Source organism: Podarcis vaucheri (genome assembly GCF_965113315.1).
Source record: "Podarcis vaucheri genome assembly, chromosome: 1".
In the NCBI taxonomy this organism is placed as follows: Eukaryota; Metazoa; Chordata; class Lepidosauria; order Squamata; family Lacertidae; genus Podarcis; species Podarcis vaucheri.
Window position 1 is genome coordinate 74241226 of NC_138759.1, and position 15644 is coordinate 74256869.

General features: G+C 41.6%; 1 protein-coding gene across 1 annotated transcript in view; it reads left to right on the forward strand.

The window, feature by feature from the left end:
• Positions 1-15644, forward strand: part of NUCB2 (nucleobindin 2) — a 37493-nt gene that overhangs the window by 5266 nt on the left and 16583 nt on the right. The window contains exons 2-5 of the mRNA XM_082194409.1: positions 5206-5349; positions 6216-6323; positions 7932-8058; positions 12190-12293. Coding sequence (XP_082050535.1) covers positions 5206-5349; positions 6216-6323; positions 7932-8058; positions 12190-12293 — 483 coding nt within the window. The remainder of the gene's footprint in view (positions 1-5205; positions 5350-6215; positions 6324-7931; positions 8059-12189; positions 12294-15644) is intronic.

A 15644-nucleotide genomic window follows, 5' to 3' on the forward strand; every position in this document is an offset into this window, starting at 1 on the left:
GGTATACTGGGCTGAGGCCGTAATAAACATGGAGTCAGCTTGCACATGCAGCTGCCAGGCATCAACAGTAGAGGAGTCAAGTGGTGGTTCATGCACATATTCACTAGTAATTTATGTGTAAAATATCTCCCTTAGTATTTTAAGGTAATTAATATTCTAGTGGTACCTTGGTTGTCGAACGTAATCTGTCCCGGGAGTCCGTTTGACTCCTGGAACTGTTTGAACACCAAGGTGCGGCTTCTGATTGTCTGCAAAAGCTTCCTGCACTCGAATCAGAAGCCGCAGAAGCTACGTCGGAAGTTCTGCTTCCTAAAAATGTTCTGAGTTTGTGGCATTCGGGAGCCAATTTGTTTGGGAACCAAGCTGTTTGACAACCAAGGTACCACTGTATAAGGTAAATTTCTGTTTGGACGATATGAAGTCATCATAAACTTGTAGGTTTATGTCCAGCTTGCCAAAGTATTTCTCCCTCCAGGCAGAGGCAGCCACTTGATACTTAAGACATCTGTGAATCTAAGAAGATCCATTTAACCCAGAATCTGTTTCACACAGCGGCCCGTCAAATGCCTCTTTGAAGTCCTTCAGCAGGGTTTGAAGACCATGGCGCTCTCCTGCTGCAGAGTGGACTTTGGTAATCTTTGGACTTGAGTGAGCCCAAAATTTGTCACCCCCTAATGGATCTTCTCAATTTTATACCCCCTCAGCTCGGTGCATTTAAAAAATAGTCATCAGTACAAATTCCATCGAATAACAGTTGCTCTACATCTGGTTGTTCCAGATGTGAGGCAGCAGGAGCAACAACCTTCACTAGGGTTCATGTAGTGCTACTTGCTCTGTTATCATTTCTCCCTCTGGTAACATGAGGAGTACCAAACATGAGGGACTGAGTATGGAAAAGGCAGGAGGAGGGGTTGTAGTCTAGCAGGAGAGGTGAGAAAAGCCACACTTGCAAGTATTAAAGACACAGAAGCTTGCAGGTGCAGCTTTTCTCACCTCCGCATGCCAAGGATCACCTGCCAAAAATCCCCTCTTTTGTGCAGGCATTAAAGGGACAGCAGCCCTGTTTTCCTTTGCAGCTAGTCCTTGAAGGTATCGATAAGAATTACTTAATTCTATATGTCTCCCTGTGCATTGAAATTATAATCTGAAGCCTTTCTCCAAATGTCCCTGCTTGTCAGAAGTGGGACAGGTGGTTTCTGGAGAAAGGGCATTTTTAGTTGGGGTGCCACAATTGTAGAATTCTCCCCCTAGCAAGGCTTAGCCTGGTAACTATCTTCTTAGTGCCAGACAAACTTTTATAAATGTTCCCAAGATGTTAATTGCTTTTGTTTTGAATTTTAGTGTTATTGTTATGTTCCCTTCTATTGTGTAGATTTTTTCTTTCTTTTGAAACACCTAGTAAATGTTTATATTGAAGGGTGGCATAAAATACTAATTTAAAATACGTATAATAAAAAATGCTAACCAAGAAGTGAAATGTAAATTGGCTCCTCTAACTGTTTAATTTCTTCAGGGCGATTAACTTTGAAGCATGAACATATGTGGCCTGACCTTCGATCTATCTATCCTGGCACTGGCAAGCAGGTTCTCGCTAGGGTTTCTTCCCCAAAATCTACTATGCTTTAACTGTAGATGCCTGTGGTTGATATTGCTGAGAGTAAGCTTTCATAACCTCCTGTCTTCATTGCAGTGGGCTGGCCACTCAGCAAATTGGCCTGTACAGTCTTACACTTACTATGTTGGTTGCTGTGTTTAAATGCTGGAAGATGAGACAGGTTAAATTCACAGTGCAATCTTATGTGTCTTGACTTCCTCCTAAATCCCCATTTTGGTTAGAGCAACTAAGGACAAGGGGCTGGGCACAAAAGTGCCAAGATAAGCTTATAATCTTCAAATGGAGAACTACTTAGCCCGTAGCCCACGTGACCTTAGAAATTGGATTTTTGTTCAGGATGCCAACCAAGACAGAGCATCCATCATTGCCCCCCATTACTCTACTTAATACCCCCAACTTAAGACCAGTCACTCAAGGCCCCATTACCTTGAGACTCTGACTTTCCCACAACTACACAGGGCCTTTGTAGAAATAAGATTCCAACAGATGCCCTTAGCATATTTAGATAGAGGGGAGATATAGGGGAATTCCCCATATGGATCGCAAATGTATATGTGGATGCAATCAGGTAGAGGACATTACACACTATCTGCTGATTTGCCCCCTGTATACAATGCCCAGAGGAAAATTTATATTGCCAATTCTTAATTGGCTTCCAGGTTGATCCACACAGGAAGTGACAGTTGAACTCCTAGCAGATAAACATCTATACATTACACACCAGGTAGCCAAATTTGCGCTGGCAGCCAAAAAGATCCGTTCCAACTCTGTGAACACACTTCAATCTTAACTGTTAATGTTTCTTTTATGTTGTAAACTGTTATAGGTTACATTGTATGGTTTTAGATGAAAGTTTTTCCTTATATTCTCTGTTGTCCATTGTAAAGGCCTTTGGCTATATACAATAAAATTGAGTGACTGGCCTAAATTCCCATTTAGGATTTTAGGATATGCTTGTGTTTTCTGGGAAATCTGAGAGGCTTTTGGAAGCTGTAGAATTCCTCCAGGCGGGGCAATGCAAGCATACATGGTTCCGAGTCCATAGTTAATATTTGTTATGCTGATGTGTGTATCTATTAATTTAAAAGGGCATGCTTTCTTTTTGCTCACCGTCATCATTGAATCTATGAATTTTGCATCAACTGGAGTCACTACCCTTGTTATGCATTCCACGTCAGAGCTGTGACTCACAGCTATACCTGTCTGCGTTCAAAATCAGACTCATTCCATAGTTCTTGAATGTGGGGTGCTGATAATCTAAGGACATACCACTTTGCATTTGATAATATGTTTGCCATGCTACTATAGCTTGCTACTACAGAAAGTGAACCCATGATAATTTATGCATGGTCACACAACGGGCTGTGACTGCTTATTGTATCATATCATAAATGAAACAGTGGGATGTCCCTAAATACCTGTTGATTTCAGAGCAAAAACCCCAGCGAAGGGTCCTATTTAATCCCTAGTCCTGATAAATGTTTTGCTGTTGTTAGTCGCTCATTGACTATCCCACTTTGCTCCTAGCTTGCAAAGAGACACAAATTGCAAGTGTAGCTGAATCACAGGCTACTGAGATTTTTATCTTCTTCAGGTCCAAAGAATGGCGTAAGAGTCCTGATTTCTCCGATATGAACCTTTTGAGTCCATTGTTCCCTAATGTTTTCTTAGTTCTACCTTCTCTGCTACTGTGGATGCTGGATACTGGCATTGTAATTGCTCGTGCACTAGTGGTAGCAGCAGAATCAGGATAGCTCAGTTGGTTAGAGGTTGATAATGCCAAGGTTGCAGGTTCAACCCCTGTATGGGGCAGCTGCCTATTCCAGTATCCTGGGGGTTGGACTGGATGATGCTCAGGATCCCAACTCTACAGTTCTGTGATGGTGATAGACAGTGGCTGGTGTGATGAACTGCTTTGAGATTCATTCTTTAAAATATTAAAGTAGTGTTGAAATGAAATTAGTTATAAGAATAATTTTAGTTATAAATATCACTGCAAAAAGGTGACTAGACTGTTGGTTGTGGTGACCATAACCTAGGTTTAAGGTGCCATTTGGCAATTAGCTTAATGCTGGTCTCTGGTTACTGGAGGGTGAAGTTCCGCCATGCAGTCCCGTTCCGCCCCCCCCCCCAAAAAAATGTTTAGGTGTACTCTCATTTTCCTACTCATATTGAAATATTGTCCCTCACTGAGGCCAAACTTAGATTCACAAAATGTTTAGGGGTATGCGTACCCCTGCACCCCCCCCAGAAAAAAGCACTGCCTCCATGTAAGAGGTTTCTTTTTTCTTATTAATACTTCTGATTAGAATCATTAAGATTGGGTCAGTTCATACACTCATCTGCCACATACCTTTAGTAGAGGCCATAGCTTAACAAAAGTTGCCATACAAGTGAGAGCTAGAAATTAATATACCCCAGTGGGTTGGTTTGGTTAAAACTCTAATGCAGCCATAGTGAACCTGACCAGTCACAAAGCTTTCCAAGACGGATAATACTGAAAACAACACACAGTTGTGACAGCACAGTTGGTTCTAGTGAGATGATGTTGTGGTACAGCTTGACCCGAGTACATCTTTGACCACTCAGCATTTGCTTAGGACTGAGTGTACTGCCAAGACGATATCACAAAACATGCTGCTGTACTGGTGTTGCAAAGGCTTATTTTATTGGAAATGTTTCAAGGCATTATTACAATAACAAACGAAGCTGTGAAATATGGAATGAAATATTTAGAATAAGCAATAATATTTTTATTAGTGTCTGCAAACCAGTAGTTCATATTTAGTACAAAGCTGTCCTGGTATATTAGCTCGAGAGGCTGCTTTTTGTTAATGTGAGACAAAACAACAACAGATAAACTTTATCTTCTGCTGTTGATGTGTGCTCTTCCAAGGTTTGAAAGTTCCAACACCTGATTTGTTTTTCCCTTGGAACTGCTCAGGGACTAAATTGTTGTAGTAGTAGGATCAGTGATAATTGGACCCACCGTTTGGCTAAGCTAACATGCTTGGATTTCATAGATTTATTTCAACTGTAGTGTGGTCTGGTTCATGTAGGTTACTTCTGCAGCTCAACCCCACAAATTTGTTATGCCAGCACAGCCTTTTGGGAAAATGGTATCAGTTCTCCATTTGTAAAAAGGGAGTATGCAATGTTGTTGTGAAAATGAATAGGAGGACGGTACTATAAAAATGGTATGAAGATAGTACAGAATATGATGGCACATGTCAAGATGCCACTACCAGACACTTTGCATATGGTCTTATATGTTTATCTTTTGCATTATTAACCAGAAATGTGTAAACTTGTGTTCATAGTTAGTACCAGTCCTGAACTGTGTTCATACTGCTCACTAATGCTAACACCTCAGTTTCGGCCCACTTCCAATATTGCAGCTTGAATTCATGAGAGTGTGACTATAAGTCACTCCTGTCATACCAAAAGGTGTTCTACTTTAGCCTCTTTTAAATTGACAAGGCATGCATCTGGGATTCCTCATACTTCTGACGTGATTGCTTTTGCCATAGGAGCGATCCTGGATAAAGAGTGTTACATGCTTAGAAAAAATACTTGCTGTTTTATTTCAGATAAGATGGAAAGCTGTTTTCTTACAACAGTGTCTTTTGCTCCTGACCTATCTTGCTATTGCTCTGGAAGCAGTGCCTATAGACATAGACAAGACAAAGGTAAAAGCGGAAGAACAAGTAGAGAATGCAAAAATAGATAATCCGGTAAGTGAAATAAATGTTTTGTAATGGCATCAATATCATAAGTGTATATTACCATTACCGCTGAACTGATGGAATTTTATTTCTGAATTTAATGTATTAATACTGTTCAGGGCCATCTGTGGCACTCAGAGTCTGAATTTAGGTCTTCTTCTTTTTGTTAGCTTTGTGAAAATATTGTAGAGAGAGAGAGAAAAAAGAAGAAAATTAGAGTGAGGAAATGAACTAACCGGACCATTTTGACTCTCAGAGAAAGCAGTTTGACTTCAAACCACTTTATCCAGTGTTTTGAATAGGAAATTTCTCAGCAGAGAAAAGAAATCCTCCATTTAATAAAAGGGATAGACCATATGACATTGGAAAAGGACTTAAGTTTTCTGTACCGGAACAGCAGACACCAAATATTATTTGGGCTCAACCTGGCTGATTTTAACTTATAGAAACCATGGGGATCCAGTCACTGACCTCCCCATATCTCATTTAGTTTGAGACCTAAAATTAACTGGGTTCTTAAAGCTAGAAGAAAAACAGAGGAAGGAAAGCTATAGAGAAAATATCACATATATCTTATTTATTCCTTTATAACCTCTTCTGTACTACTGAGTTTTCTTTATAAACGACATCTCTAAAGAGCTCAGTTAAATCCACAGAAGTTGCAGTTCCCCAAAGAATGTGTATTTATAGCTGCTTCATGTGATTTTTTTTTATCTTCACCGCTAGATAAAACATTATGGACACTGATAGTTAGGTCTTAGAATCACAGCTGGACTAAAGATCGCACCTAATTTAATCTGAAACATCTCTATAGAAAGAGAAACGCTTTTCTTCCCTGGCCCTCTTTTACCAAACTGATATTCATTTTCCTGAAGGATACTGGGCTTTATTACGATGTGTACCTCAGGCAAGTGATAGATGTCCTCGAGACAGACAAACATTTCAGAGAGAAGCTCCAGACAGCCGACATAGAGGCAATAAAGGTATGTAGTTTTAACTGTGTAAGCATGCAGCTTGTTTAGAAAAATAAGAGAGAAGTAGAGCACAGTGGCACCTCGGTTTTCAAACGCCTCTGTAGTCAAACGTTTCGGAACTCGAATGCAGAAACCTGGAAGTACCTCGGTTTTCAAACGCGCCTCAGAAGTCGAACAGAAAACACACCTTCTGTTTTGAGTTTTCTGTATTGAGGCTTGTGTTTTGAGGCTTCTGCTTTCGGTTTTTGAACGTTTCGGAACTCGAACGGACTTCCGGAACGGATTATGTTCGAAAACCAAGGTACCACTGTACTCTGGTTTGTCGTTTATAAGGAGGCTAGACAAATTCATGGAGAATAGCTACTGGAGCCAGTGTTAGGGAGTATGCTTCTGAGAATTAGCTGCTGGGAATCACAAGCAAGGAGAGTGCTGTTGTGCTCAAGCCCTGCCTGTGGGCTTCTCATAGGCATCTCCCTGGCCACTGTGAGAACAGGATGTGGGGCCAGATGGTCCTTTGGTCTGCTCCAGCTGGGCTCCTCTTATATTCTGATAAGAGCCAGTACACCATACAGGTGACATGGAGTTTGTTCTCAAACCCAGCAGACCTGATGGGATACCTGCTGGTCTTCAAAGTGGGTGGAATTGAACTTAGACAACAACTTGACAAGCTCATCAAAAAGGTCTGGGGGAGAGAAGAGATTCCAGCACAGACTTTGGGATGCCTAAATTATCAGTCTCTTTTAAAAAAAGGCGATAAAACGGATTGTGGAAACGATCGAGGCATCTTTTTATTAGCTGTGGACATCAAAATTCTTGCAAGGATCTTAGCAAACCGTCTCCTAACAATATCTGAGGCTACCCTTCCTGAATCCCAAAATGGTTTTCGACCTTCTAGGGGTACGGTGGACATGATTTTCACTGCTTGACAGCTTCAAGAACAATGCAGAGCGCAAAACCAACCCCTGTATATGGTGTTTATTGACCTGACTAAGGCCTTTGACACTGTAAATCGTAATGCTCTGTCAACTGTCCTTCTAAAAATTGGCTGCCCAGATAAATTTGTGAACATCCTTCAGCTCCTTCATGATAATATGACAGCAACAATTGCAGATAGCAATGGTTCTCAAAGTGAACCATTCACAGTGGGATCAGATATTAAACAGGGTTGTGTTATCTAGCTGCTCCTAGAATGTGTGGGAGCACCAGTGTGTGGAGGTTTCTGTGCAGGACTTCCTCCTTTCTTTAGATAAGGGAAGTACTGCTTATCTATCTCAGCTTCATGCATTGTGTTCCACCACCCCTAAGTGAAAAAGGAAGGCCTTCTAAGCATAAGACCTCTCTGTCAGCAACATAGTGCTCACACAACTTTGGACTAAAAATTGGATTGCATCCTTAACTGGCTTACTGTACTCATTTATTTATTATATATGGAACCTGTGGATGTTAGACTTTGGGTTCTGTTTCCATGATAAAAGGAGGTAATATGTCCTTCCAGTTGCAACATGTCAGTTGTGAAATGCTTCATCGTCTTCTTTCTGTTGAGAACCTAGTAGAACTTAGTTACCTTCTAAAAAAATTTAACTGACTACCTTTATCAATTGCTTGCTTTATTGACAGAGTGGAAAGTTAAGCAAAGAACTAGATTTAGTTAGCCATCATGTGAGAACAAGGCTGGATGAACTGAAAAGACAAGAGGTTGCAAGATTAAGGATGTTAATTAAAGCCAAGATTGATTCATTTCAAGGTAAGAACACAAAGCGAAAATGTTTCATTTGCCTCTCTTGTTTACAACAGTAGCAGAGATTAATATAAAATAGAATGGCGTAAGAGCTTTGGTGTTTCCTTTCATCTCATTACACAGTCCTTTCCTGTTTGGAAATCTAGGAGAACGAGACAGACCAGTTCTGAGGAAACAACAGACACACATTTGGGAAAATGGTTTAAGAAAAGACAACTATACGAGTTCCATTTTGATATTGTCAAATACTTTTGTAGCTTCTTCATTAATTTCTCTTGCGCTTTGCAAGTTTTACTTTTCTCGCTGAGGACTAACAACATACTTCACTGGAATATAAACATTAAACTATTGATGAACTGCAAAGTACTATCTGATTGGGCCACCTATTTAGAAAGGTTTTTTGAAAACAAGGTTTGCAAGGTTATGAGAATACAGAGCAAAAATAAAATGAGTTAATACTACCCCTGTAATACTGATATTATGAAAATGCAGTAGCATCTTGTTCCTAATTTTTGTGTGGAAGTTAACCACTTATCATCATTTTAACAAAATGCTTAAATTGCAGATTGCATTGCAATGAATTCATTGAAACAATGTTAATTAATCCATGGACTAGCAGGTATTTCTAATATGCATAGCAGAAATGTGAGAATTATCTTTTAAGCTGAATGTTGTTTTATGGTTTATGGGCCTAATCAAGCTCAACTGGGCCCAGGATATTGGATGTTTTGGGCAAACCATGCCATCCTTTGCTGGGCCTGACATCATATATGATGTAGGCAGGGCTTTTTTCCAGCTGGAAGTGGCCGGAACTCAGTTCTAGTATCTCTCAGGTGGGTGCCATTGCCATTGTAAGAGAACGAGGGAGGCATTTATGGTGAGTTCCAGCACCTCTTTTTCTAGAAAAATAGTACTGGATGTAGGGGACAGGGAAGTTCCTACTGCAGCTTTAAAATTCAAGCTGTGGCTAAAAGGAAGAAGAATTGGAATTGCTTTCTTAAGTGCACTTCTGATTCTTCCTTAGCCTCAAAGAGGCTATTGAATTGGCACCTTTTCTTGCCACCCTGCCCTTTTTTTGGATGCAAAGGAAGAATCAGGACTCTTTCCTTTGAAATTAAGTCTCCTGACAACATTTGATTGACTGGTAGATGGCGCTGCCTACCTGTCAAAGTGACCCACAAAGGGAGGAGAGCTTAGCATCTGGTCCACTGGCCGTATCATGTGTCACAGTAAAACTTGATTAGAAAAACCACACCTTTTATTGGCAATGTCTTGAAAAAAATGTCTAAAGGAAAGAAAAGATAGATTTCAGAAAACCAGTTGATATTATGTCCAGTATGATAAAATACATGTTCTTCAAAGTACCATGTACAGTATAGTTATCATAATGCAGCTGCAATACTTATCAAAACAGTGACACTTAATGAACACACACACACACACACACACACACAATTCGTGCAAAATCGTTTTTCTGTTGCTGCTGTCCTTGTTCTCAGGTGTAGTATGTAGAAATAGGGAAGAGAAAATGTTTTGCAATGTGAAATATGGATATATTGGATGACTGGCCTGTTCTCTACAGCATTTGAAATGCTTACATTTCAATCAGCAGTAAATGGTGCTTCAGGGGAATAGAGTGTAAGGCCAGGCTTTATGAAGATAGATTATCTAGTTCGTGAAACAGTTTTCATTCTTCTCTAAAGCAGTTAGGGCCAGTTCACATGATTATCCATTACAGATTCCCCCCCCCCTTGACCTGCTTTCACTGTGTTCATGGCAGAAAGATAATCTGAATTGTTGCACACCAGAGCAAATCACAATTCTGCTCAGCAAGCATTAGGAAGGTTTGGGATGGAGGGGAAGGGAGAGTTTAAAAGAAGTGCTTCTGCTCTTAAACTCCACACACAACTGGACTCACCTTGCTGGGTCTTGTTTAATGAAATATTGCTTCTCCTTTAAAAAAGAAAAGTTCACTGTTTAAGCAGACCTTGAAACAGCAGAATTATTTGGATAGTGAGAGGAATATTAATAATAATTTTACTGGTTAGCAGTTGCTGCAGTTAGTGATATTTAAAACTTTCCTTGCTGAGGATTGTAGAGCTGGAAGGGACCACGAGGGTCATCTAGAACAACTCCTTCAATACAAGAATCTTTTGCCAAACATAGGGCTTGAACCCACAACCCTGAGATTAAGAGTCTGTTGCTCTACTGACTGAGCTATCCAACATGCCAATACAGAGGGGGGAACATGCAAACCCCTCTGTAGATGTATACACAGGGGGAGGGGGCATCCAGTTGTGTCCATTCTTCAGTAGAATAGACTTCTGCACACATGGTGGGACTTCCCATTCCTCTCCACCACCACCCCACTTCCCCTGTCCCCTAAATAACCCAAAATCTGCATGGGGGCAGCAGGGATAGAAAAGGAAGGGAAAGTCTTGCTGGGCAACTGGAAATCCACTACCTGGGACATTATCCCACCTTTATACATACAGTGGTACCTCTCAAGACAAATGCCTAGGAAGACGAAAGAGTTTTCCGTTTTTTGAGTCGTTCCGCAAGACGAATTTCCCTATGGGCTTGCTTCGCAAGATGAAACGTCTTGCGAGTTCTTGCGAGTTTGTTTCCTTTTTCTTAAAGCCGCTAAGCTGTTAATAGCCGCTAAGCCGCTAATAGCCGTGCTTCGCAAGACGAAAAAACCGCAAGATGAAGAGACTCGCGGAACGGATTAATTTCGTCTTGTGAGGCACCACTGTATGTGCATAAGATGTGTATGTGCATACGATGATCAACATGAGGGTTCTAGTCAAAGAAAGATAGAAGTCTTTATTTGTAAGAATTGTGTCACATTTCAGAAAGCCATTGGATCTCCCTCCCTGCCCCCCATCATTTCACACCCAAGCTGTTCTCCCTCCAACCTTGCCAAATTAAAACTGAATTAATTTAGAATCTAAAGCCTTCAAGGCTGGTGCAGACATAATATTACTCTGTCTTTTACCCACATACTTCCCCCTCAGCCTTCCTCAGTTGTGTGAATTCCCCCTCTCCTATCTTACACTGCAGAGCAGGGCCTCATCTTAACTAGTGTTTGAAGACAGTTTAAAGAGCCTAGTCCATTTAGCAGGAAATCGCCAGAGCATAATATAGTTAAGGGAGAAAGGAAGATGCTAGTGAAGGCAGTACAGATTATCACAGCCTGCTTCTGGATTTCCTAACTCTGTTTATTGGGGAACAGTATATCTGCACCTGACCCATAGTTGCATTATACTGGCCTTCACTTCTTCAGAATACTAGCCATTGTTAGGCGGCTCAAGGAGGCTAACACTTTTTTCTTTTCCAAATGACACTCCCCATTCCATGGCTTTTGTAAACTGCTGAGCATGCTCAGTCCTCGCTGACACCCCCCCCCCCGGTTTCCCCCCCTTTACTTTTTATTTTAAGTTAAATACCTCTTAATTTTACTTCAGAAATTCTATACTTTTGTGTCTCTGGAGTATGTGGAGATTGCCACCTTATTTGTAGGTTAGTTGAGTGACAATCTGCTTAGCTGCCAAACTAACACCTAAGTACAGTGGTACCTCGGGTAAGTACTTAATTTGTTCTGGAGGTCCATTCTTAACCTGAAACTGTTCTTAACCTGAAGTACCACTTTAAGCTAATGGGGTTCCCGCTGCTGCCGTGCCGTCGGAGCACATTTTCTGTTCTCATCCTGAAGCAAAGTTCTTAACCTGAAGCACTATTTCTGGGTTAGCGGAGTTTGTAACCTGAAGTGTATGTAACCTGAAGCATATGTAACCCGAGGTACCACTGTAACTAACATTTGCTATTAGAGGAAATTATGGATATTGGAACTGGTTTAAGTGCAGAATAGTTGTAGTGTATGTCTGCTATAGTATGCATTTTAGTTTCTGCCTATTAAAATTATAGTGTAATCTCTCAACAGTTTGACAGTTGTGTCCTTTTGAGTGTCAGTATTCATTTTACTTTGGCTAAAGCTCATCCTTGAGTTGTTCTTGAGGGCTGCAGCATATAAATGTGTTTTTAAAATATGTTTCTTCCCTCATGCAGTGCCTGTTGTCCAATATATATTGATATATGTAGTTAAATCATTTCTGTCTTTGTACGGGTTGTTTTTAGATTCTGGCATAGACCATCAGTTCCTTCTCAAACAATTTGAGCATCTGAACCACGACAACCCTCACACTTTTGAAGCTAAAGATTTAGACATGCTAATCAAAGCTGTAAGTGTTGAGCAAATATTTTCCAGATGCTTGCTTGCTGCTACTGCTGTATTTTTCTTTAGTGGAATCCACTTTTTCTCCCCCCCCCCCCGCCTCCATTTTGAATAACTTTCATAGTTACCTCAAGAGTCATAGTCTGAGAATCCCATTTGGCTCGGTAATGTAATATTGTGCCACAGGAGACATTTATGTGCATTTGAAAACAGTCTGTTCATTTTTCTCATAGTGCCTCATGCTACTTGCATCCCCAAGCCAACATAAGCAATCTTTGAAGGTTTTTACAGAGCCTTTAAATGAGAGCTCTTTTGACCTTTGCCAGCTAACACTGGCAAATTTTCTTCTCTGATTCCTTTAGCAATTTTATGTAAGTGTATTTGTATATGTACAAATGATATGTACAAAAGATTTTAACTAGTTTTGCATTGATTAATCACCTGTCTTTTAACTAGTTAACTGCTTTAGGTTTAGACTGATTTGCATTTTGCCGAAACCTGAAGATAAGTTCTTTTGAAGTAGCAAAAAATAAATGAAACTTACAAATAAATAAACAAAAGCTGCAACACCATCTTCGAAAAGGGCATTTTTCATTCTCTCTTTTTTCCACATTAAACTTGATGGAATCAAAATAGTCTCAAAATATAAGCAGGTGTTTCCTAACGTGATCAAAATTGGTCTCCATAGATCAAAAGCAGGGATGGAGAACCTGTGACGCTCCAGATGTTATTGGACTGCAGCTCCAATGAGTAACAGTTGGAGAGACCACCGGGTCCCCATCCCTGAGCTAAAGAATCAGCCAATTAAAGCCGCTTGCTCTGTTTTTGAAATTGAAAAGTATGTTTAGATTTGCAAGTATGTTTAGATTAACAGTATTGCAGATACAAAAACACCAAATAGGCCCTTTTGCTTAACTAAATAATTGGGAAGGACAACTGTCAGAGGAGGGAAAGCCTTACAGATACAGTGGTACCTCGGGTTACGAACTTAATTAATTCCGGACGTCCCTTCTTCACCCAAAACTGTTATTAACCTGAGGTGCACTTTTGCTAATGGTGTCTTCTGTGCTGCTGGCGCGCGATTTCCATTCTCATCCTGAGGCAAAGTTCTCAACCCGAGGAAATACTTCCGGGTTACCGGAGTTTGTAACCCGAAGTGTTTGTAACCCAAAGCATTTGTAACCCGAGGTACCACTGTAAATACTTATTAATGTTATAATACTTTAGAGTGTTCAAAGTGTGGCAAATAAGTCATCTTGATAATTGTTAGCAACAACCCTTTAAAAATAACTAGTACCACATTATTATTATGAAGTTGCAGATGGCAAGGCTGAGACTTGAGTATAGTGAATTCTTAGCTCCCCCTAGTGAGTTCATAGCTGAGTGAGATTTCCACCGGGAGACTTTGTGACTCATTGTTAGCACACTTTCCTTAAGCAAATAGAGAATTGAGGAAATGGGACTGAGTTTGCTCTTGAAGAATGACTGTGAGAACCACTGTAGAAAAATGGACAGAAGCATAGTCAGAATGGCACTACTGGCATAGTCAGCTGCATTTTCAGGTTATGCTAAACCATAGTTTAGTTGTACAACATTAACAAGTAGGAATGAGCCTAAGCAAACCTTGGGCTTACCAGCTCCCTCCTCCTGTTGTTGATTGGTTGGGAGGAGAAATAATGGACCAGTAGCGATCCCTCCAATGTTAATGACTTGCAGGATGGGTGGGTTAAGATGATGGACAGTTACAGGAGCCACTGGTGGGGATGGTTCTGCTGTGGCGGAGGCTCCAGCTATGCCCAGATGGACAATAAGCCACAGTAAGATCTGAGAGCATTCTGGGATGGAATCCTTGAGAGGTCCAACTTTTTGATTCCTCAGCTTTATCAGTCTGGAGCTGGTATGGTGAAATTAAATGCATATATATAAATACCTTGCACCTTGCCCAGCCTTCTTCCAACTTGGTCCCCAGCAGATGTTCTGAACTACAACTCTCAACACACCTGACACTTGGCTATGCTGGCTGGGGCTGATGGCAATTGTATATTGAATTGCTTTGTACTGTACTGTACACTTAAGGTAATTCTGATACAGCAGAGGCATTCAGTAAAGGTATGCCTCTCATTAAGTGAAACATTTCACAGTTCTTAAGCAGTTTACCTGAGAGTGTGTGTTGTTTTTCAAGCAGTGCAAATATTTATTCAAATAAAGGGTTTTAACCTCCGGTCAGGGGCGAACGAAGGCTAACCGACACCCAGGGTGGGGCAAACCGCTGGCTGCGCACGCGTTGCGCCACTACAAACGATGCATGCATGGCATTGCTACGTATGACGCATGTGTGCCGTCACTATGTAGGGCGGTGCATGTGCTGCACCGCTACATACAGCACATACATGTGACACCATGCATGCCTTGTACGTAGTGGTTTGCTGCTGGCGCCGCCCGAGCGCCGTACGAACATTGGCGGGATCCTCTGCTTGCAGCAGCGGCGGAGGGATCTTCTGCTTGCGGCTGTAGTGGCGACGGAGGGATCCCACCACCATCCGTATGAAGCTCGAGCGGCACCGGCGGCAAACCACTATGTACAGTGCATGTGCGGCATTGCTACGTACAGCGCATGCGTCTGACACTGTGCATGCGTTGTATGTAGCAGTTTCCCGCCGGTGCTGCTCAGGTGCCATACAGACAGTGACGGGATCCTCCGCTCGCGGCTGCAGCTTTGAATGGAGGATCCTTCACATGTGGCTGCGGCGGTGCGACAGCTGCTGGCGCCGCCGCGCCTGGGGGGCGGCAGGGTGAACATCCCATGGGGTGCCTTCCTGTCACCCCCCCCAGACATGGCACCCGGGGTGCACCACCACCCTGCCCCCCCTTGCGATGCTCCGGGCTCCGGTGTGCTATAGTACTCACAGAGTCAGGATCAGCTTGTCCAACCCTGAGCACTAGATAGCCAGGAAGCCACCAGAGACTCCCAGCTTTGCAGGGGCCCACTCAAATGTCAAGGGAAAAAGACGAAACTAATAGCTTCTTCATTGATGTAGTGGTGGCAGTTCATTTCAAAAAAGAATGTGTTGGGCAGCTTAGCTCCCTGTCCTCATTTAAAGGCAGTGCCTGGTCGATGGTACTGGTGGTCAGGGTGTGATAACTTTGAAGTTTTATTTCTTTTTGGCTATATCTTTACATTTCGGGTTGGGGGCACACTAGTTGACTGTTGTACAAGAGGCCCACAAAATTGTGGAATCAGCTTTGCGACTCTGCCTTGCTTATAATTTTACCATTGCTTAACTCCCTGGATTTTCTGTGTTGCATATGCTATTGTTTGAGTTGATGTGGTTCTTCAGTTGTTAGTGACAGATTTTAA